Genomic DNA, 22,693 nt, shown 5'->3' on the forward strand with positions numbered 1-22,693 from the left:
GAATATACATGGAAGTTGGAACTATCCCCTAATGTGAGATTTATATTTTTATTTTAGCAGATATTTATTGTAAGAATAGTCTACAACTACACAGACAATTATCCCCCACTTTTCATTTGGATCAAGTATAATAAAGTAATAAATGCTCTACCAATAGTCATTGCAAGAACATTGTCCATGTCGAAAATGATGAATCCGATTTCGATCTCTAAAGACCACCTCTCGTCCGTAAACACGCGAGAAGGCCTTGGCATAATTGTGACAGTCGACGCAAGTGCGGAGATTTTTGGTGACCCTGATCGTCGTCCCGGGACGAGTCGAGAGAACCCCGAAAGCCATCGCCAACTTCTCGCTTTGTACCGATTTTGCTTTGAAATATAATTTTATTGTACCGATTTCAAAGAAAGCGTGTGTGACTGTACGAATATGTGATGCACAATCTATTGTGTGACTGTACGAATGTTTTGGAAAGCCATGGAAAACCCTGATGAAACTCAGAATGAGCCTCGATTTACCTGCGAAAGACCCATGATCGAGCTCGGATTGACCAGCAACGGACCCAGTACCGAACCCTGATTGACCTTCGATGGACCCCCGAACAAAAATCCACCACTCAGCTATTATCCAACGACCCTAACCCGAGTCACGCCTCAGGGGTTGCTGAGAAATTCCCTCGTGGTGAGTATAATACCGATTATGATAACAGTCTTCAAACAACATCTTTTGGGACTGAATAACTTTTTAAGCTTTGTTGACATATGTTGCAATTCTGAGGTATTAATGCTCTTAAGCACAGGGTTTTGATGTTTATTGATCAACTTACTTATTTCTGGCCTGAATGTAAGAAGTTCAATATCTGACACAACAGATAGGAAAAAAAAAATATTTGTGCCAATAATACAAAGTTAACAGACGTACCTTATCGTTTTTGTCATCCCCGTTTCAAAGATATGGCACCTTTTTAAAAAAATTGCCTCTGCATTTAAATAGCTAACCAAATAATACCTGTGAACTTTGTAATTTCATTCCTCGTAAGTAAATCGTTGACATTGTATTATTCCAACTATTCAACAAACCAAAAATTTGTCCCATTTTACAAGAGGACATTGGTGCAAAGAATATTGTATACACAGGTGATCAGTATTTCTTGAAATAAATATATTAAAAAAAAAATACTCTACCAGTAGTCATTGCAAGAGCAACGTCCTTCCCGAAAATGATGAATCCGCCGATTTCGATCTCTAAAGACGACCTCTCGATCGTAAACCCACGAGAAAGCCTTGGCGAAATCGTGACAGTCGACGCAAGTGCGGAGATTTTTGGTCACTTTGATCGTCGCCCCGGGACGAGTCGAGAGAAGCCCGAAAGCGATTGCCAATTTCTCGCCGTGCAACTCCGACGACACGTAAAACTCATACCCTTTGATCGTCTTCTTCAGCTTCCGTACGATCTCCCCGAGCGCCCGATAGATCTCGCGCGACCGCGGGTGCGAAATATCGGCCGCGACGAACTCGTGGACCTCTCCGTCGACTTCGATGGCGCTCCGCCCGCGAACCGTCACCATCGCATTTTTCTTGACTTGCTTCCTCGCCTCGAAGCGACGTTCTTCTTCGGCCGTTCACGGCGAACCCGGAGATCAGAGCGGTCCACGAAGCGACGTTCTTCTTCCTCGTCCGCCGGAACACGGCCAGAGCCTTCCCCAAGTGCCCGCACTGAGAGTACATCGACACGAGGGCGTTGTTCAGCTTCGTTAGACCGCCGAAACCGTTGTCCTTGATGTAACGGTGGATCTTCCCGCCGGGTCCCGGGGCGTTCAGCTCCGAGCAAGCTTGGAGCCCAAGCAAGCACGACACTCCGTCGGGTTCACACACGTCCTCTCTGTTCCGCATCGCGTCGAACAAAGCCAGGGCGTCCCGGGCCCGATCGTTTCGGAGATAGCAAGAGATGAGGACGTTCCAAGCGACGGTGAACCTATCGCAGCGTGAGTACACCTCGGTCAGAGAAGTGAGGAGGTGAGAGTCCGAGGCGTGGCCGTCCCTCAGGACCCGCGCGTGGACCTGAACACCACCGGTGAGCGAAGACTCTCCGACGCAGCATTTAACGGCGAACGACGCCGAGAACTCGTTCGTCGGGACGCCCCGGAATCGCATGTCGCGGTACAAGCGTAGGCCTTCGAGGGCTGAATCAGTGGTGGAGTAAGCTCTGATCATGGCGTTGTAGTGGATGAGACAAGGCCAAGGAATCTGGTCGAAGAACTTCCGGGAATAGGTCGAGCCTCGCAGCGCCGAGGAGCGACACAGGAACGCCACACAAACAGCGGTGTTTCCGCGCTTTGGCTTCAATGTTACTCGTTTACGTTGTGGTTAATTGCACTATCATATTATTGATCAATCATGTGTCCACTGTACGTATATACGTACGGTTTCAATAAAAGCCTCACGTTAATGAATTTTTAGCACAATTTCGCATACTTTAATCCTCGATCTAGCGAATTTGATTAACCGGTATTGTGGGTAGTTTTCGAATAAGTTGTTAAGAAACTGTGGCATAAAGGTAGTTACGTTTTGCTTATATAATATATTGTGAAATATTTGTCGTAATTAGTCGATTCTATATTTATTTTTAAAGATTTAGTCAAAGTTTTATTTTATTAAGAAAATAATTTATCAAATCGAAGTCAATTAAATTAATTGTTCAATTAATTAAATTAACGGAATACTTAATTGGATAATCATTATTAAAGAAACATTCAAGCTCATGGACATGTCTCATATATTATAATCGCATAGTAATTTGTTTTAATTTGAATTATTTTCTTAATTATTAAATAATTAAACTAGATTTTTAACACAGTGGATCTAGGGTAACCTTAAATAATAATAATAATAATAATAATAGTAGTAATAAAGATGACAAAACTACTGTATTAATTTTCAATAGAAAAATAATTCGAAGTAATTTTCGCCAAAAGTCTACATTTACATAAAAACCGTTGACAAATTTTTATAAAGATATATTATCCAGTTGTTACTCTTTCCTAATTTATTGGTCAAACAAATATATTCTAAAATTCGCATTCAATACGAAATCAGGAATTTTTATATTATATAGGCCTGTGCACGGTCCGGTCCGGTCCAAAACCGGCCAAAAAATCGGACCGGACCGCTCAAAACGGTCCAAAAAAACCCAAACCGGACCGGACAAAAAAACTGTAAAAAAACCGGACCGGACCGGACCGTTTTGAATCGTGTAGACCGGACAGGAGCGTTTTGAACCGTTTGGACCGTTTTGAACCATTTAGACCGGACCGGACCGGACCGTTTTGGACCGTTTGGATCGTTTTGAACTGTTTTACATAATTAAAATTAAAAAAACCATTAATTTTTCACCAAAACAAAAACATATAGTCATGTATGGGAGGGAAATACATGCAAAAATGTCTAATTTGGCTAATTGGACATTAATTTATTTATTTATTTTTTTTTTTTATTTTATAATTTTAAATAAACCGGTCCGGTCCGGTTTAACGGTTTTTTTTTTTTAAAAAACGGACCGGACCGGGGAAAAAAAAGACCGTTTTAAACCGGACCGACGGTCTAAAAATCACCGGTCCGGTTCGATTTACGATTTTTACGGTTTTTTTGCGCCGCCCTAATTATTAATAACGGCTGATATATATAAGCCAACTTTTTAATTTTCTTTAAAACGAAGTTCTAAAGGACAATCTGGACAATTTAATCGTTTTAAATTAGCTCATTTGCTACTATTCTTTAGAATTCGCTCTGTGATCGCGAGATAAAGACAAATCAATAACTTCCATTTTAGATGTTCATTATATATACTCCAACGTCTTTGTCACCACGTTATTTAGCATTCTAGTTCATTGCCCTATCACGGACATTTTTTTGCTCAATTCTTTCTCAAAACTCTAGCAATTTGGGTACTTTCATAATTCCTTACGTGATATATATATATATATATATATATATATATATATATATATATATATATATGCTTTTACGTTATATATATGCTTTTACGTTATAAAGGAAGGTCTCCAAAGCCAGCGGTTACCATGCGTGATCATAGAGAAATTTATCCGTTGTGGTTCATACAAATTGCATTGATAGCCATGCTATTACCGTGCGTGGTCACATTATCATATATATTGGCATAATTTCGAGTCACGTTGTTCCCTGGCGCCTGCATTGGAATCTCGAGTCACCACGCCTTCGCCGACGGAAAGACTTCGACGTCGTTCATGAGGTCGTTCATGAGAGCCTGGGCTCATCTCTTCAGGTCAAAAGATTTGCCGCCGGAGCTCAAACCGTTCTGCGACAAGACGGTGATAGAAGACCCATCGAAGCTGAAAGAAGCGTACGCGAAAGCTTGGAGAGATCTGGATCACGGTCCGAACAACAGAAGCCTCCTCAGCTGGAAGCTCAAACCAGCCCCGCCAGGTCACGTTCGGGGCACTTTCACATTGACCAGCGCAAACTTAGTAAAGCTCAGGGAAACCATCGGAAACAAACTCGGAGACGAAGATCGGAATAATATTCGCCTCTCAGCCTTTTGCCTTGCCTTCGCCTATTCCGTCGTCTGCGGTGCTGTGGTCAAAGGAATCGAATCCGGGGTGGTATTGCTGGTCATAAACTACGATTGCAGGTCCCGAATGAGCCCAGCTCTGCCGGAGAACTACTTCGGGAACTGCATTGGGACCCGAGTCTGCGTTATTCAGGACCCGAAAACACTGCATAGCGAAGACGGCCTCGTTGTGGCCGTGAAGGCCATCGCGGAAGCTTTGGCAAGTCTTGACCGTGACGGAGCTCTGGCCGGCGCGGAGGGTTGGGCCGCCGGTCTGATCGCAGGATTCGCGGGTCCGAAGGACGGTAGTGTTAACATGTTTGGGGTTGCTGGGTCGAACCGGTTCGATGTATATGGGACCGATTTCGGGTGGGGAAGGCCAAGGAAAGTGGAGATGGTTTCGGTGGAAACAACCGGAGCGTACGTGTTTTCGGACAGTCGTGACGAGCTCGGCGGGATCGAGATCGGGTTGGTTCGAGAAAGAAATGAAATGGAAGCTTTCGCTTCTCTCTTCGCTCGAGGTCTTGTTGAGTGATTTACCGTTAGTCTAATTAAAAAGTTGATGATCGTCCAACACTTTATTTCTATTTTTTTTTTCCTTTTCTTTCTAATAAGGATTGTCAAATTCGTGATATTGTGTTGCTTTATTTCCATTTTGTTTGTTACATACGCTGTAGTTTTTCATGCGTATTTTCATTACCAGAATATGTTATAGTACAGAAAGATGATCAGAATATGTGACAATATAGAACCCCCACTAGGCTGGGAGTGGGTGGTCCAGTGTTAGATATAATGTCACGTCAGCAACTCAAGTGAGCACAATCAGCGAGAGTGATGCGGCAATAATGGCAATAAAGGGTATTGATGAGCATTAGAATGATGCGGAAATTATGGCATTGATGAGCATCAATTGTGATCGGTTTTATTTCATTTCAATTTTAGAATCTGTTGGTGCATTGATTATGATTTATTTCCTTTTTTACGCCCTTTTCAACTCTGTAAGTATTATTCTCCATTGATGTAATTTGGTAGATTTTATGAAATAGAAAAAAGAAGTCCACATTTGTGTTGCAATTTGCGATTATCTCTCTTTCCTATATTACGCTCTACATCAGAGAGTCAACAGAGTCCAGTTGACTGAAAATTAGTTAGTCCAGTTGACTGAAAATTAGTTAGTCCAGTTGAAAACCGTCCGAGTTAGGAACCTTTGTAGGGTGCATGTCAAACAGAGCCTCTTCATGGTCCCGACAAGAAAAATCTGCCTCGAGCCAAGCAAATTTTGAGTTTCGAAATACAATTAGGAATCCAATTTTGAAGATCATCCATGTTACCACGGCCATTTTGCCAAAAAGGTCTCGAAAATAAACAATAAGAGATATCGGCTATAGAACTTCGTTGCTGTCCCGAGTCATCAATAATTTGTTGATTGAATTATTTTGCCACCTACTATTAGCTTAGGAGTGAAAAAAATTTAGAATTTTTATCACCGTGGGTACGCTAATTAGCTCGGGATCTTTGCTTCCAGTGTATTAATCCAATGTATCTTTTGAGTATGACATCATGATATAATTTTGTCTCGTATCGATCATGGTGGTATATACTATCAATCATGTTATCCTCTATATTTTTGGGAAGACTAGCAACTAGTATTCTATTTTTCTTAAGCTTATTCTTATTAAAGTCGTAAATATAAGTAGTTTTTTCTTCCATTTGTTATTGAGGTTAAAAGCTTTAATTATTTTCTCAAATGTGGCTTCATCCATGCCCATAGGTTTGTGCTTTCAAGTTAATGAATGCACAAATCTCAATGGCTCACAAGTACAACAGTTTTGTTGCCGGTGTGTGTTAATGTTAACGATAGAGAAGTATTTGGTTAAATGAACAAATTACGAAATGATTCATTGATACAATGACTGATTACAAGCTAAGATTCTTATACGAACATAGTATAGAAGATTATCTAAGTAACTAACTCTTACACATAAGCAAACGACACTTAATTCTTAAGTTAAAACAATAAGACACGAGTTGTTTATGGTAAATGAGATCTATACTCTAATAGCCCCCACAAACTCTGAGTAAGAAGAGCTTTTACTCTAAGTTTGAAGCGCAACGAAGGGAACCGCAAGCTTGAAATATCTCTGGTAAACACATCCATAGCCTGATCAAGAGAAGGAGCGTGGAGAGAACATCGATTTAGCGTTGAAGAACTTTCTGCTAGAAAAAGTAAGATTAATCTCGATATACTTTGTTCGAGCATGAAGAACTAGATTTGCAGCAATTTGAACCGTGAGATTTTGCAATCACATAAGAGGTCGGCGAGGAGAAGGAGCGGGACTGCGCCTGCATTTGTGGAGGAGCGGGATATAGTTGTAGAGAGAGAGAGAGAGAGAGAAAGAGAAAAATTTATTTTTTAATATATATTTTTTAAATTATTAACTTTTAATATTTAAAAACAACAAAATTAATTAAAAAATTTCAAAATAATCAGTGTTGACACGTGTATAAATATTCATGTCTTTAACGGCAGAGGTTGTAATAGAAGACCAAATTTTTGACTTTATGTACTATTCTCATAACTTTTAAACAATGGGTACTTGAGTGTTACAACTCGTAAACATTGAGTTTATGTGCCGATATTTTCTCTAAATATTTATACTAAATTTATTACGTTTGCCCGTAAACAATTCGAGTATCATATCTATATGTTACAAAATTTACATTACATAGCGCAACGAAACTGTTAAGTCTTCCTTGTTGAAGCTGTAATGTTTGACCCGATTAACCCGCGAAAGACCCACGACCGAGACCAGATTGAGTCACGAAATATTGTGACCCGATTGACCCCCGAACAAAAATCGGACAAACTGCGAGAAGTGGAGTGAACCTGAGATTCCAAGGAAACTCCTGTGGCCTCGATCATAGTGGTGGCGATTCACGGGCATGTAAGCTTGGCCACAACTATGAGCTCTGTCTGTGTCTCCTTTGATTTCCTCAGCGTAAAGAACACACTTTTCCCACAAATCTCACACCTCAAACTCAGCTTTGTCACTGAAGCAAGATGAATTATGTCCAGAAGTGACCCGAAGCTCCTCGTGCAATTTAGTTGATCGATGACCCACACATAAGTTTACACGCAGTTTGAGTCTTCTCAAGAGAAGTACCTCAAATAGTTATTAGAGATCAAATATGTTTGTATTGTCGTTTATGTCTATAAAACGACAAGTTCAATAAGTTGTTTTTCTTTTATTTCTTTCATTGTATTTTCCTTTATTTCTTTTAAGTTTCATGGCTATATAAAGCCATTTACTTGTACATTTCTCATTAGATTGGAATAAACATTTTCACTCTCAATCATTCAAGATGAGAGTTAGTTTTTCCCCAATTCTCAAATCCAATTTCTATCTATCCTAACCTAGAAATGTAATATGGTATCAGAGCGATCTTCCACATTCGATTTCTAGGTTATGGAGAAATCCACTTCGTCCTCCCCGATTTCCTCGACGATCGGAAAAGATCTCCGACGCGAGCCCGGTGGAATTTCACGAAGGTCAATTTCCTTTTATCTCCAAGTATTCCGGTTATTTAACGCCTCTTTTTCTCGATTTCAAGTTCTTCTCACCATCGCTTCATCGACGGAAGAAGCTTCATCGACAGAGCGCATTGGAAGTTCGGAGTGTTTTTATCAAGATTCCTTTCCGGCGATTCAAGCCGTGTTAACTTTCAAGATCTTCTTCCGGCGATTTTCCGCTTTGTCAAGACTTCAAGATCTTTTTTTTTCGGCGATTCAACGTCGTATCAACGGGTTCAAGATTCCAATCCGGCGAGTCCCGCCGCGTCAACATTCAAGAATCTTCTTCCGGCGAGTCCCGCCGTGTCAACATTCAAGTGTTGGTGGATCGAGCGCGCATCGGACACGAACGATCGCTCCGACGCGCCTCTTTTGAGATGATTTCACCATATAACCATATTAATGCGGAAAAATAATTAATTACGCTGATCATAAGCTAATTAAATTATGGTTATAATTAACAAGATCTAGTTATGTTTAATTAATTTAATTCACGAGAGCATATAAGTCAAGCAACCGATATAGAGCGAAAACGAATACTTACAGTTTTTGGCTCACGAACTGAAAGCTTTCACAATCCGTCTTCGTCTTGAACGTCTTGATGAAGGACTCGAGGATGACACCTTAGTCTTCCGAAACGTAATCTCCGAGGCGAATAAGAAAGATGAGTGGGCACAGTCTTTATCTCACTAGATCACGAAACTAGGTGTTTCGAGATCTCTCTCTTATTTAACTAAGAATGGAAACAAATTTCCGAGGGGGAGAAGCAGCAAATTTCGCACGGCCAAGAGGGAGGGCCACGAAATTTCTAGGTCAAAATCCTTAATTTTTGCCTTCTCATGAACCCCTATTTATAGTAGTAAAAATGAGATATTCATGAAATCTTCCAGAATATTTTATTTCCTTTTATTGTGTTCACACTAATGGATTTAACCTAGGCCCTTGGATCTCAACAAGTGAATCCTACTTTTTCTCTCATTCATCAGATCAATATCTATGGGATATTTAAATAGAGAATAATTTATTTAGTGAGATAATAAAGGAGAATATATTATTCTCCTAAATTTTCTCCTAAATATTCTCCTAAATATTCTCCTAAATACTCTCATTTAAATAAGGAGAAAATATAGGAAAATATCTTATATTATTCTCTCTCCTTTATTTAAACAACTAAAGAGAAAATATTGGTAAATACCAATATTATAAAAATCGGTTTTTAGGCACACGGCCAAGGGGATTTGCGCAAACCCTAGTGTCAAAACCCTAAATCCGACTTTCATATTTTGTGCAAGGCCCAATTGCTTAAAACCCAATTAATTATTTATTTACTTGGTCCAACAATAAATAAATAATTAATAATTGTTTATTTACTTGATCAAACAATAAATAAACAATTCTACCATAAATATTTATTTAATTCTGCGAATACCCGTTTTCCATAATTAATGCTGTCAATCACAATTACAGCAAGTGAGGTTAATAATGATAAACATTATTATACGAAAGTTCTTATCCGACTTTATCAGAGCCGAATCGGGGACTATGGACCTAGTAATAGGAGCTTAACAAATCTGATGAAAAAGACGAAATAGTCCTTTCTCTTTTGTCCATCGATTCGTCTAATCTTGGTCAAATACTCCACCTTGTAAGCCAAGACTGAACTCTCCTTTATACTAGAATTATATTTACTCATCGTGACGAGTGTCCACTGATATAGTCAGTTCGTGATCAAGATCCTCCAGGTTCAACCCGTGTCAAGAGAAGTCAATTTATCTGTTATACTTCTCTTGATACATATAAGCCCTAAGCATTGTTGCTTCCCCAGCGAAAGATTCTTTCGAACGTTACTTACTTCGAAAGTGCTAGCAATCTATCGGTTCTGGAATCAACCCTTAGGTGAGTGAACATTAACCTTCTTTCAGGAAGGCTGGATTCCGTATCTGTAAATCACTTCCCACTCGAATTATGCTCTGAGAAAACTCCCAAGACATAAGCTGTGATTAGCATGAATAGCCTTTTAGCGAATGAGTCAAAGAGCTCAGTAACATAACCCAGTGTCCATGATCACTTCAGGATTTAGATCAAGTCTCACTGTGACCATCATAGTGACCTCGGTTAGTGTGTCGTAACGGTCCTTAAACGACACATCTACACCAAGACATGTCCAGGTCGTACACTTACCACAAGTGTAGAATGCTCCCACATAGTGATCAGCCTTCACTATGTGTTCCACATATATGACTTTAGATATAGCTTTCCAGGCGTATATCAGTCATCGACCTCGTTTTAGCTCACCGCCCGAACTCAGGTGCCCAGCACGTGACTCAGTTAGATACGGAGGCTATGGAAGATAGTTGTTATTGATTCTAATAGTTTAGAACTCAACCCACTAATCATATAATGCTAATAAAGTAATCTTATTATCGAATTTAGTAATCATTTATTCATTATCTTCAAGTGGGCAATATTCCTAACAATCTCCCACTTTGACCAGAGAAGATAAGTTTCCTTTAGCCAATTTAATTCTTTGCCATCATTATAGACGGTTTAGACTTTGACCCAGGATTGAGATTCCCATCATATGGAATTTAGTAATAATTTATTCATGTGGGCAATATTCTTAAATGATTACTAACATCAAGAGGCTTCTCCGACGAGTCCCGCTGTGTCAAAGCTTCAAGATTTTCTTCAGGCGAGTCCCGCCGCGTCACATTCAAGATCTTCTCCGGCGAATTCCCGCCGTGTCAATGCTTCAAGTTCTTCTTTTGGCAATTTTCGTGGTGTCAAGGCTTCAAGAAAGCTGATTTTCGATCCCCGATTCCTTCTCCATAATGATTTCAAGCTCTTTGTGAGGCTAAAGCTCATGCCTTTCTCGGTCATGTCGCCGTGGATCCACGGGTACGAGAAGTCTCGGGGTTCTTGGTCGCGTGGTATTTCGTTGATTTCGTCGTGGGTTTGATCTTTGCCTTCGACGCTTGGATCGCGATCGTCGACACGTTCAAGACCGGCTCCGAGCGCAAGGAGGCCGCCGAGGCTGAACAGACAAGATTTGAGGATTTTAGAAAGGTCGCTCCAAGACGAGCTCTCAGTTCCGATCCTGCTCGCCAACCGAGTCATCAAAGTCGGAGTGCTCCGAGCTTGCTGGTAGCGTCGATCGCCTCCCGCAGATGCTCTGCTCCAAGCGAATCTGCTCCGCCTCCTCCACCGTCTACGATCGTCGCAAATCAATTGGTGAGAACCTCCCAAATCAATTCGGGATCGACAAACGGTATCCTCGCAAGCGAACACTCCTCAGAGGAGAAGCTGGACGGAAACCCCTCATCGAAAACCTCCATCGTCGTCGTCGTCACCGTCGGGGCTTCCTCGACAAACAAACTCGACTCACTCTCTGCGTACCAATATCTTATCTTTCCTTCCATGGCGGTTCTCGATCAAAGCTCTCACTTCAAGAAAGTTCAGATCCAGAGAGACGACACTACATTTGATGCGTATGTTGTTGGGAAAGAAGATGCTCCGGGGATAGTTGTTCTTCAAGAACGGTGGGGTGTTGATTTCGAAGCGAAGAACCACGCCGTCAAAATATCTCAACTCGGCACTGGATTTAAAGCCCTTGTTCCCGATTTGTACCGAGGAAAGGTATGCTTAGACGTTGCCGAGGCACAGTACGCGATGGACGGTCTCGATTGGCAAGGTGCCGTGAAGGATATCCGCGCCACGGTCGACTGGCTCAAAGCGAATGGTTCGAACAAGGTGGGTGTTACGGGGTTTTGCATGGGTGGTGCGCTTTCCATTGCGAGCTCTGTTTTGATCCCGAAAGTCTATGCTGTCGTTGCCTTCTACGGAGTCCCTTCGTCGGAGCTCGCTGACCCGGCCCAAGCCAAGGCTCCCACTCAGGCTCATTTCGGAGAGCTGGATAGCTTTGTTGGTTTCTCTGACGTTACGGGTGATTGGGTGCCAAGAGCTGCCAAGAAAGCTATGTTCTGCAATTATGTTCTTCTTAGCGCATTCAAGGTGTTTGACAAAATGTCTCAGAGAAATTTTTTTCTCAAAACAAGACCGATTCTTCACAAAGTCATTTTTTTCTTCATTCATTCGATCGAGGTCTTCTCCGAGTTGTCTTCTTCGATATTCAAGTTCAATCCAAGATGAACTTTCGGGAAAGTTCATGTTGCGGGGGTGTATTAGAGATCAAATATGTTTGTATTGTCGTTTATGTCTATAAAACGACAAGTTCAATAAGTTGTTTTTCTTTTATTTCTTTCGTTGTATTTTCCTTTATTTCTTTTATGTTTCATGACTATATAAAGCCTTTTACTTGTACATTTCTCATTAGATTGGAATAAACATTTTCACTCTCAATCATTCAAGATGAGAGTTAGTTTTTCCCCAATTCTCAAATCCAATTTCTATCTATCCTAACCTAGAAATGTAATAATAGTCAACATTGATTCCTGAAACGACAAATGTTTTTCCATCACGGTCCGCCGCTGTGCAACAAAAATCATAGAGGCCCTCGAAGAATTGAGTTTCGTTGATGCCGATCACCTATATCTGTTGCAGAAAGAAAGCTGAGCAGAAATTACACGGCGAACTCAAGAACTGCGACGCCTTATTCAAATCATATGCCAAGCCATATCAGATTGTTACGAGAATTACTTTATAATGTTTAGGCGACATGTGGGACGATGTTCATACATGGGAGTAACCATTAGAGTCAACTTTGTCTGAATGATGGAAGATCTTCCAGAGCCCAGCACGGATAAGAACTCGCTCCATAATTCAGTTTAGAAATTCAGGTGGCGAATCAGACATCGGATAAGAATTTGAAGCGAATACAACTTTTACTGATATGGTAATAACACATACTTAACTTGCTCTAATTGTCGCATTGTCTAGGACCAAGCAAATTTTTCTACAAGACATCCTAACGCCATAATAATAACATATTTCAAGTTTCTCTCTGCCTCTGACTCAATCTCTATTCTCTATACTCTGACCACACATTAATATGATCCATTACAACGAGACGATCATAAACAGAAAAAATATTTCAATGATGGCATGGTCACAAAGGTATAATGATAAGATCAAGAAGATTCTGACCTCAGGGTTGATTGGTGACCTCAAGGACCAATCCGTACCTTGTGTCCTTTCTTTGTCTCTGTTTTTTTTTTTTTTCGTACTTCTTTTAGATCTTTATTTAGAATTCGATGAATCAGGCTAACGCAGACCCAATCATTTGCTTTGAAATATGATTTTACTATACCGATTTCAAAGGAAGCGTGTGTGACTGTACGTAAATGTGATGTACAATCTATTATTTGCGTAGACGAATGTTTCTTGATCAATATATTTTGGAAAGCCATGGAAAACCCTGATGAAATTCAGAATGAGCCTCGATTTACCTGCGAAAGACTCATGATCGAGCCCGGATTGACCAGCAACGGACCCAGTACCGAGCCCTGATTGACCTGCGATGGACCCCCGAACAAAAATCCACCACTCAGCTATTATCCAATGACCCTAACCCGAGTCACGCCTCAGGGGTGGCTGAGAATTCCCTCGTGGTGAGTATAATACCGATGATGATAACAGTCTTCAAACAACATCTTTTGGGACTGAATAGCTTTTTAAGCTTTGTTGACATATGTTGCAATTCTGAGGTATTAATGCTCTTAAAGCACAGGGTTTTGATGTTTATTGATCAACTTACTTATTTCTGGCCTGAATGTAAGAAGTTCAATATCTGACGCAACAGATAGGAAAAAAAACTTTGTGCCAATAATACAGCGAAGACTCTCCGACGCAGCATTTCGCGGCGAACGTCGACGAGAACGCGTTCGCCGGGACGCCTCGGCGTCGCATATCGCGGTACAAGCGTAGGCCTTCGATGGCTGAATCGGTGACGGAGTAAGCTCTGATAATGGCGTTGTAGTGGACGCGACAAGGCCTGGCGATCTGGTCCAAGAACTTCCGGGAATAGCTCGGGCCTCGCAGCGCCGACGAGCGATTGATGAAGGCGAGAGAGACGGCGGAGTCGGAGAGGAGAGAGGAACAGACGATGTGGGCGTGGATTTGGAGCAAATGGGAGTTTTTTTAACACGAGTTTATGAGAGATATGACGTGCACAATGTCGATTTCTTTCTGTCCTCGCCGTTGCTGGGCTTTACGGATCAAAATGGCGTTGAGAGAGGAGAGAGGTTTCGCCATGATCGTTGTGCTATTGTCTGTTGAGAGAGACAAGAAAGAGGTTTGTCATCAGCGCAATAATATTTGGCCTGAGAAGACGAACTTTGCACAGTCTAATAAGACTTCCGCTTGAGAGAGAGAAAGCTGTATCCGTCTCCAACGCCATTGCAGGTGAGCTCTCAGAAGAAGAAGAAGAAGTAGAAGAAGAAGAAGAGAAGAGAGTTGAGAATTACGTGGATAACTGGGATGGGATACAGTTAGACTGGAAAAAAGAGCAAATTTTGTAGTGATTTTCTAATTTCATCTCTAGATCCAAATTAAATACATTTTAATAAAGTTTTAAGACATAATTAAAATTAAAAATACGGATTCGATTAAAAAATTAAGGATTAAATAAAAAATATCATAATTTTAACTAAAAATTAATGATTAGAAATTAATTTAAGAATTCAACTATATTAATTAGTTAGAGTACTTAATCCTTTTCATTTTTATTTGAGATGGGATAAAAAAAATTTATATCATGTAATCAAGGCCGCCCAAACTCATTAGGGGCTTTAAGCGAATTAATATTTTGAGGTCATTCGATTCGATGATAATATTAATCTGAAAATTCGGAATTTTTTTTATATTAATAAAGAGAAATCCTAATCTTTGAGATATATTTTGCTGGATTTAAAATTTTGGTCCCAACTCAATCGGGAGCATTCGATTAATCAAGCTATGGCAGACCCTATCATTTGCTTTGAAATATGATTTTCTTATACCGATTTAAAAGGAAGATTTAAAAGGAAGCGTGTGTGACTACGAATATGTGATGCACTATCTATTGTTTGCGTAGACAAATGTTTCTTGATCAATATCTTTTGGAAAGCCACAGAAAATCCTGATGAAACTCAGAATGAGCCTCGATTTACCTGTGAAAGACCCATGATCGAGCCCGGATTGACCAGCAACGGACCCAGTACCGAGCCCTGATTGACCTGCGATGGACCCCGAACAAAAATCCACCACTCAACTATTATCCAACTACACCAGACCAACGAAGAAGCCAAAATCATAAAAATCCTAACTGGTGTGGATGTTAGCCTGCTGTTTTTTGTTCAAAAAGACCCACATTTTCTATGATAACGAGCTTTTAGAATGCACCATTTTAATTTTGGATCCTTGGTGTCTAGCTATTTTGAATGTTGTAATTATAAGAAATCAGGAAAAGATTGTAAGGGCTGTACATTTTGTCTCCACTTCACTAACAAAGTGAAGAAACTTTTCTTTAGCTTTTGTGTCTTGGTTGTGAATTTTCTATCAAATATTTTGGTAATTATTTTGTTTATGACCTTCAACCATCTTGTTGGTGAAATCCAATGAACTTTGTTAACTCCAAATGCAAGTATTGACTTGTAACTTTTTAGGACTTGGCTAAATGAACAAAATGAAACACTTTTTTGTTATGATTTTGTACAACAAACTATAAAATTTATGAGATTCATATCCAAAATATAATGGAGCAAGAGTATTGACAAATTTATATTTCATTCATTAGTTCATTTTATACTTCAACAATAATAACAATACATTTACTTCTAATAACTTACTTACTTAAAATATTATAAATACTATAAATTACTCGCTCGCGCGTGGCTTCGACTAGTTTTACTAGAAATTAGGAAACTAACTCCTAGAGTGTAGGATATAATATTTGACTATCTGACTAAATCTAACAGCCCTAAATATACGTTAACAACAGTCCCCGAATCCGCGCTCCTCAATGCAACGGTGAATCCTCTCTCCGAGTTCGGGGGCGTGCAGCTCCGCGCAAGCTTGGAGCCCAAGCAAGAACGAAACTCTGTTGGGCTCACACGCGTCCTCGCCGCGCCACATGGCCTCGAAAAGAGCCACCGCATCCTGGAATTTCGTCGAACATGTTGTGCGACGGTGTCTCTCTCAGGAATTTCGTCGAACATGTTGTGCGCGTCGGAGAACCGGTAGCAGCGCGAGTACAACTCAGTCAGCGTAGTGAGCAAGTGAGAGTCCGATGGATGCCCGTCTCTCACGACTCGCGCGTGGAGCTGAACACCGCCGGCCACCGAAGACTCTGCAACACAGCATTTAACAGCGAACGAGGCCGAGAACTCGTTCGGTGGGACGCCTCGGCGTTGCATATCGCGGTACAAGCGTAGGCCTTCGAGGGCTGAATCGGTGGCAGAGTAAGCTCTGATCATGGCGTTATAGTGGAGACGACAAGGCCAAGCGATGTGGTCGAAGAACTTCCGGGAATAACTCAGGCCTCGCAGAGCCAAGGAGCGACAGAGGAAGGCGAGACAGAGCGCGGAGTCGGAGAGGAAGAGACTATTCGGGCGTCGATTTGTAGCAACTTGGAGTGTTCTGAACACGAGTTTATGAGTGATACCATTACCAAGTACTCGATGCCTCTTTCCCTTTGTCTTCGTCGTTGTTGCTGGGCTTTAATGATGAGAGTTGTGTTGAAAGACGAGAAATGTATCTTCATGATCCTTGTCATTGCTGTTGCTGGATTTCGATTACTACTTGAGAGTTCTAAGAGAGAAAAAGGGGTTTCCTCATGATTTCCTTCAGCGTCATACGTCGATAACGACCCTCTGTTCCACGCGCTTTAAAAATTGGAATCAGCCGCCTCTATGTATGTGTTACAACTTACAATACTCTCTCTCTCTATATATTTTTCTTTCTATAACACCACCCCTACGAAAGTTCGCATGATTCATACCCTTGCTCCATATTGGTTGAGAGATATGGTGCTCGGGCGGTTGGTCGTGCTCAATTTCTAATAGAAATCTTTTGTTTCTTTTAACAAATGACACATGACAGAGAACATAGAAAAGTTCCAAGTGTTTGCACTCAATAAACTAGTGCATTTTGAGCGCGCGCGCGCGCGCACACACAAAAAAAAAAAAAAAATAATAATAATAATAATTCGAGAATCTCAGCCTAATCATTAGGCATCTTCCCGTCTCAGTTTTGGAAGCACTCGAGTCTGCGGGTGTTGGTGTAACAAACAGCTCGCTTTCTGAGTTTAAAATAAAAATGTTGGTGTTCCTAGACTTGAAAAAATTCCTCCTCGTACAGTTCTTCTAGAATGCTACTCATTCCTCCTCGCACGGACGCTTCCTATCACTGATCTCGTTGTCGTCGTCGTGGATCAGATTCATATCCTTCAAGTCCTTGGCGCGCAAGATGTGGACCCCACACTTTGTTGGAGGGCGGCTTTGGCAGCGTCCGTAAGAGAAATCTTCGAAAAGGTCTTCTTCCAGCCAGAACCTGAAGGAGGCCTCGACGGCACGGCCATGGAGGTGACTGTAGTCAAAGTGCTTGTACCACATCACCACATGTGCCTGCAAAGAACCGTCAAACCCATGGCGGTGTTCCAACGCATCAAACGCCGTAAAAACAGCGGTCGTTTCGGGGCAAGCCTTGTCTTTTATTTTGAACTCGATTTTGCAATAAACATTTGTACAACGGCCGTGAGAGACGGTGCACAATGCAAATCCCCTTATGCCCTCGCCATGCCAGTCCTCGGGAAGCGGAACCGTCACCGAAATCGCCTCGGTTGTGGAATCTTCGCACCGGAAGTCGAAAAAACGTGGAATGTTTATCCCCGGGAGAACAGCCGTCACCGCAGGGATCGTTTTGACCTAGACGTAAGATTTTTGCACAATACTTATTTTTCTATGCTTTTAATTGTAGAATCTTTGGATTGTTAAATATATATATATATATATATATATATATATATTAATAAAAAAGAGGGGATTACCTCCCATTTAGCTGTTGCGTAGTAATGAGAGGCCATGTGCAAGACTTTGAGTTGGAACGCGGTTATAATGTTGTCTTGTGATTGCTGATTCAAACGCGAACACTTGTCAAACCGCGTAGTGCTGAACGTAACTTTGCGAGAACGATGCCAGAATCTATTTCTTGTCCTTTCATAATGTCCTTGTCCGCACGACACTTGCACCACTTCCTCTAGGGCAAAGCAAAGCGAAGCATCGAGGTATTCGAGAGTGTACGGAAGCTCCGATATGCGTTGGATTTTCACACAACCCTTCAGCGAGAGATGTGTCAACTGGAAACCACACAAATCTCCCACAGACTCGAGATTTCTGCAGTAGCCTAGGTTTAGCCGCTTGAGATTGTTTAGATTCCCGATCAACGAGGGAAGGCACGTAATCTCACAGAACAAAAGTGTAAGCTTTTCCAGAGTAGTGTTTGTTTTTGTGATCTCTGGAAGCTTCGTCAATGCTGGACATTGGGACAGTTCGAGATCGACGAGAGACGCCAGATCAAAGATGCTCTCCGGCAAGCTCTCCAGTCTTGTGCAGTCGCGTAAAGAAAGGGTTTTGAGGAGGTGTAGTTGAGATATGCTTCGAGGAAGACTCACAAGCTTTCTGCAGCAACCGAGTCTCAACTCGGAAATAGTGTTTATGTAATCGATAGACGATGGCAACTCCGCTATTGGAGTCGAAGATAAATCCAAGGTCACGAGACTTGTGCTTGCTATCCACGGCAAGGTCGTGAGTTTAGGGCAGCCTTGAAGGGAAAGGGTTTTCAGTGCTCTTGCATCAATTCTCTCAATGAAGCCCAAGATCTTGCAGTAGCTAAGATCGAGATATGAAAGCCTTTCGAGCTTTCCAAAAACATCCCAAGGAACTTCATGTAACCTAGAGCAGCGTTCGAGAATTATCACCTCGAGATTTGGCGCGAGAGAGAGATCTGGAAGGTAACGGAGAAACTTGGAGCTTGTTAGATCAATACTTTTAAGGTTGACTAGTTCCTGTATTAAAATATATGAATAATGAGCACTTTAGAGAGAGATTTGTATATGAATGAACTCAGCAACATAGATTTTTTCTTTTCGTCTTTAATTACAAACCTGTGTTCCGTGCCATAGTTGCTCGAGTTGGCTATGGATGAGCTTGAGTTCTACAAGATAACGTGCACTGAAGCCTATTGGTAATGATTTTAGAGGGTAATTGTCCCACTCAAGATATCTCAGTGACTCGGGAAAACATTCGAGTGCCTCTACACTCAATTTAGAAACTTCCGACTCATCATCAAGATTGTAGGAATGAAAATCATAGGGAGAACTAGATATAGAAAGAAGCCTCAACTTCTTCATTCTCTGAAACACTCTTGATTTCATGTGCAGATGTTCCTCGAGGCTTAAGGCGTCTAGAAATATCCCTTCAATTACATCACTCCCCTAAAACAATCACACAGGTTATATGATTTTCTTTCCATCATTGAAGAAAAAATAAAGCAGTTGTACTTACAGTGTCGTTTTCGAACACATGATATGCATGTTTAGAATTCCAAAGCCTACTACGTTTACCAGGTTCTTCAGATTCTCGGCGTACAATTTCCCAACCCATTTGTTGCATCAGATCGTGCATGTCAAGACTGTTGGTCTCACCATCCAAGGTTATCAGAGACTTATCAATGAGAGCATCTATTCCTATATTCGCAAAGAGGCCAAACCCTTCTCTTCCTGTAGTCCCGTGGAAGTCACACTTATTTAATATGCTTTCCACAAACTCTCTTTTCCTTCCCTTGAAGAAGCACGCGATGTCGAGAAATATCTTCTGCTCGGTTTCGCAAAGCGCGTCGTAGCTTATTTTGAGCTGCTCATAAATACCACAATGGGATATCTCCTTGAGCTTGTCCAATTCCATTTTCCAATTATCTATGCACGGGTTACGCATCGAACGAAGGTGTGAACCGAAAACCTTTATGGCCAACGGGTTTCTTCCAACATGCTCCACAACATCCCTCACGTAATCCTCTGGGAATAGATTCTCTTTGTCAGTCTTCAAACGAAATAGCTCAAGGGCTTGCTCGAAACGTAAGACATCAACCTCGTATTTAATGAACGTTGCTCCATCAATGTCGGTCCCCCGAAGCACTGATTCGTCTCTAGTGGTTACGATAACGCGGCTTCCCTTGCCGATATGATCGCCGATTAAATATTCCAACTGCTCTTTTTCGCTTATGTCATCCAGAATGAGCAGAACCTATCAGAGTATAATTAGAATTAGTTCTTTTTTAGTCGTATTCGAGTATAATGAATATCAGCAAACACCAAACATACAATTTATAATAGAAATCTAAGTAATACCTTTGTCCGGCGGAGCCGATCTTTAGTATGGTTCGGTACCTGACTCGGAAGGAGTGATCCAGAATCCAACTTCTCGTCCCTTAGTAACCTAGCAATAAGTTCGTTTCGCAACCTCTCTAACCCGTATTTCTCACACGATTCTCTAACATCTTTCAGGAAGTAGTGGCTCTCAAATTCGGTAGAAAGCCGAGAAAACACGGCTTCAGCGATGGTTGTCTTGCCAACACCACCCATTCCACAAATACCTATTATTTGAAGTCCCGGCTCTTCGGACATCAACAAAGGTTTGATTTCTCTGAAGCGATTTTCCATTCCAATCAGGCCATCAAAATTATCAATTTCAACTGGAATTGCAAGTTTGTTTAATGTAGTCAGAACAGTGTTCAGAATGTCCTCGACAAGTGCTGACTCGTTCCTGTACAAGAAAGCCTTCATTATCAGTTATTTAATTAGCTGTGTTTTCGGCTAAAACTGACTGACTTTGTGCAATTTACTGGAAGTAATATATAGAACCAAAACAGGAAAGAAGAATCAATATATAATCTAAACTAAATTCATGGAAAATCCAGAAATATACGCGAATACATAATAACCTGAAATTTGCTAAATGGTTGGATCGCGAATAATGCGAACCAGATAAATTCGCCGATGCTTCCAAAGCAGACCTCCACTCTTTTATGGTGTCCTTGGAGTGTTTGTGATTCTTTTCGTGTCTCTCGAAAGAATCTCTGTAGCTTCCCTGGTCCTGTTTCCGAACATGCGATGGATCTACTTCGAAGAAGATGGGCAAAACGACCTGACCGAGTTCACGGCGACATCTGTGAATGTGAACAAGCTCGCTCAGACACCATGATGACGAAGCGTAGTCTTTTGAGAAGACCACCACCGAAATCCGAGATGCTTCAATGGCTGCCAAAAGCGCCGGCGTGATCTCGTCGCCTCTCTCGAGGCACTTGTCGTCGATGTAGGTTTTGATTTTCTTGCAATCTAAAGCTCTGTAGATATGACCAGTGATGCCATAGCGTGTATCTTCGCCTCTGAAACTCAGAAACACGTCGTATTTCTTGGGTGACGCCATGGAAGAAAAGAGAGTATCTCACTTAAACAACAAAACAAAGATTAAATCAGTGATTTTGTTGGAACCGTAATGACGCGCTCAATATTATTAAGCTAGCAAAAACTCCCGTTAGCTAAAAACAAATCTGTAACCCGTCAATTATTTTTTACTCGTGTTCTGCAAACTAAAATAAAAGGAAATGAAATTAATCAAGCCAAAACAGCATATACCAGAGATGCGATATGAGTATTTAGTGAAGGAAAGTAAAAATACATTTTTCTCCGAATTCGCAATCACAAACCCGAGCGTTTCAAAATCAGCTACATATCAAACGAGGGTGAGTGAAGACGCCATGGAAGAAAAGAGGAGCAGATCTGTGATTTTGGTGGAATATATGGATCTACCTACTACTAGTTTGACTTTGATTTGCAAGTTTTATCATATACCAAGTGGCAATCTTGAAAATATTGGAACAAGGGAGAGCATTGACTAAAAGCATATAGGAATATACATGGAAGACGTGCAAGTATTATCATATACCAAGTGATTTTGGTGGAATATATGGATCTACCTACTACTAGTTTGACGTGCAAGTATTATCATATACCAAGTGGCAATCTTGAAAATATTGGAACAAGGGAGAGCATTGACTAAAAGCATATAGGAATATACATGGAAGACGTGCAAGTATTATCATATACCAAGTGATTTTGGTGGAATATATGGATCTACCTACTACTAGTTTGACGTGCAAGTATTTTTTTTTTTTTTGAGGAAACGTGGTCGGAGTCACGAAATATCATAAAAGCCCTTACGTATGGCGGAGGAAAACCGTGGTTACAAAGATAGGAATTAAACAGAAACCAACGGAAAAGAAAACAGATAAAGACTCAAACAAACAGGGCCCTAGGAGGCCATGCGGGACCTCAACTCGCGATCATCGGCCCTAATGGCCTCTTCCGAACAAGGCGAGACTAAACCCAGCCAGGTCGAGGACGAGTAATGGTTAACCGCGTAGCGCGCTAGATTATGCGCTGCAACATTACAAAGACGAGAAATATGCATAATGCGAAAAACCTCAAGCTCCCTCACCTCTCTGAAGATGCGGTGCAAGATCGTCTCAAGCTCTGTCGCAGGCGTC

At 41.2% G+C, this 22,693-nt stretch overlaps 2 protein-coding genes, 2 non-coding genes and 1 pseudogene across 4 annotated transcripts; 3 read left to right on the forward strand and 2 right to left on the reverse strand.

Moving 5' to 3' along the window:
* Positions 1-147: 147 nt before the first annotated feature.
* On the reverse strand, positions 148-14,365 carry LOC149384264 (pentatricopeptide repeat-containing protein At3g47530-like; annotated as a pseudogene).
* Positions 688-778, forward strand: LOC149384265 (small nucleolar RNA SNORD96 family). Its single transcript, XR_016301939.1, has one exon. It is a non-coding gene; the product is annotated as a small nucleolar RNA SNORD96 family (small nucleolar RNA).
* Positions 4,262-5,218, forward strand: LOC149384266 (phenolic glucoside malonyltransferase 1-like). Its single transcript, XM_089628809.1, has one exon. The coding sequence runs from the start codon at positions 4,262-4,264 to the stop codon at positions 5,117-5,119; it is 858 nt and encodes a 285-aa protein (XP_089484935.1). The 3' UTR covers positions 5,120-5,218.
* Positions 13,732-13,822, forward strand: LOC149384267 (small nucleolar RNA SNORD96 family). The gene has a single exon (XR_016301937.1). It is a non-coding gene; the product is annotated as a small nucleolar RNA SNORD96 family (small nucleolar RNA).
* A 2,820-nt stretch (positions 14,366-17,185) lies between the features above and the next one.
* Positions 17,186-22,010, reverse strand: LOC149384268 (TMV resistance protein N-like). Its single transcript, XM_089628328.1, has 7 exons — positions 21,826-22,010; positions 21,089-21,594; positions 20,496-20,910; positions 19,654-20,391; positions 19,254-19,583; positions 18,138-19,154; positions 17,186-18,015 (listed from the first exon to the last, which is right to left on the reverse strand). The coding sequence occupies exons 2-7, from the start codon at positions 21,571-21,573 to the stop codon at positions 17,467-17,469; spliced, it is 3,534 nt and encodes a 1,177-aa protein (XP_089484454.1). The 5' UTR covers positions 21,574-21,594; positions 21,826-22,010; the 3' UTR covers positions 17,186-17,466.
* Positions 22,011-22,693: the final 683 nt, after the last annotated feature.

The sequence above is a fragment of the Urtica dioica genome, chromosome 10 (genome assembly GCF_054948205.1).
Source record: "Urtica dioica subsp. dioica isolate 48M chromosome 10, U.dioica_male_clone48M_v1_H2, whole genome shotgun sequence".
Classification (NCBI taxonomy): domain Eukaryota; kingdom Viridiplantae; phylum Streptophyta; class Magnoliopsida; order Rosales; family Urticaceae; genus Urtica; species Urtica dioica.

Excerpts from the sequence above, each read along its gene's own strand:
- LOC149384266 (XM_089628809.1), top strand. The coding sequence starts at position 4,262 with ATGAGGTCGTTCATGAGAGCCTGGGCTCATCTCTTCAGGTCAAAAGAT.
- LOC149384268 (XM_089628328.1), bottom strand. The coding sequence starts at position 21,573 with ATGGCGTCACCCAAGAAATACGACGTGTTTCTGAGTTTCAGAGGCGAA. Across the intron at positions 19,584-19,653 it reads ATGTGTTCGAAAACGACACT|GGGAGTGATGTAATTGAAGG; the intron begins GTAAGTACAACT and ends TGATTGTTTTAG. Across the intron at positions 19,155-19,253 it reads AACTATGGCACGGAACACAG|GAACTAGTCAACCTTAAAAG; the intron begins GTTTGTAATTAA and ends ATTTTAATACAG.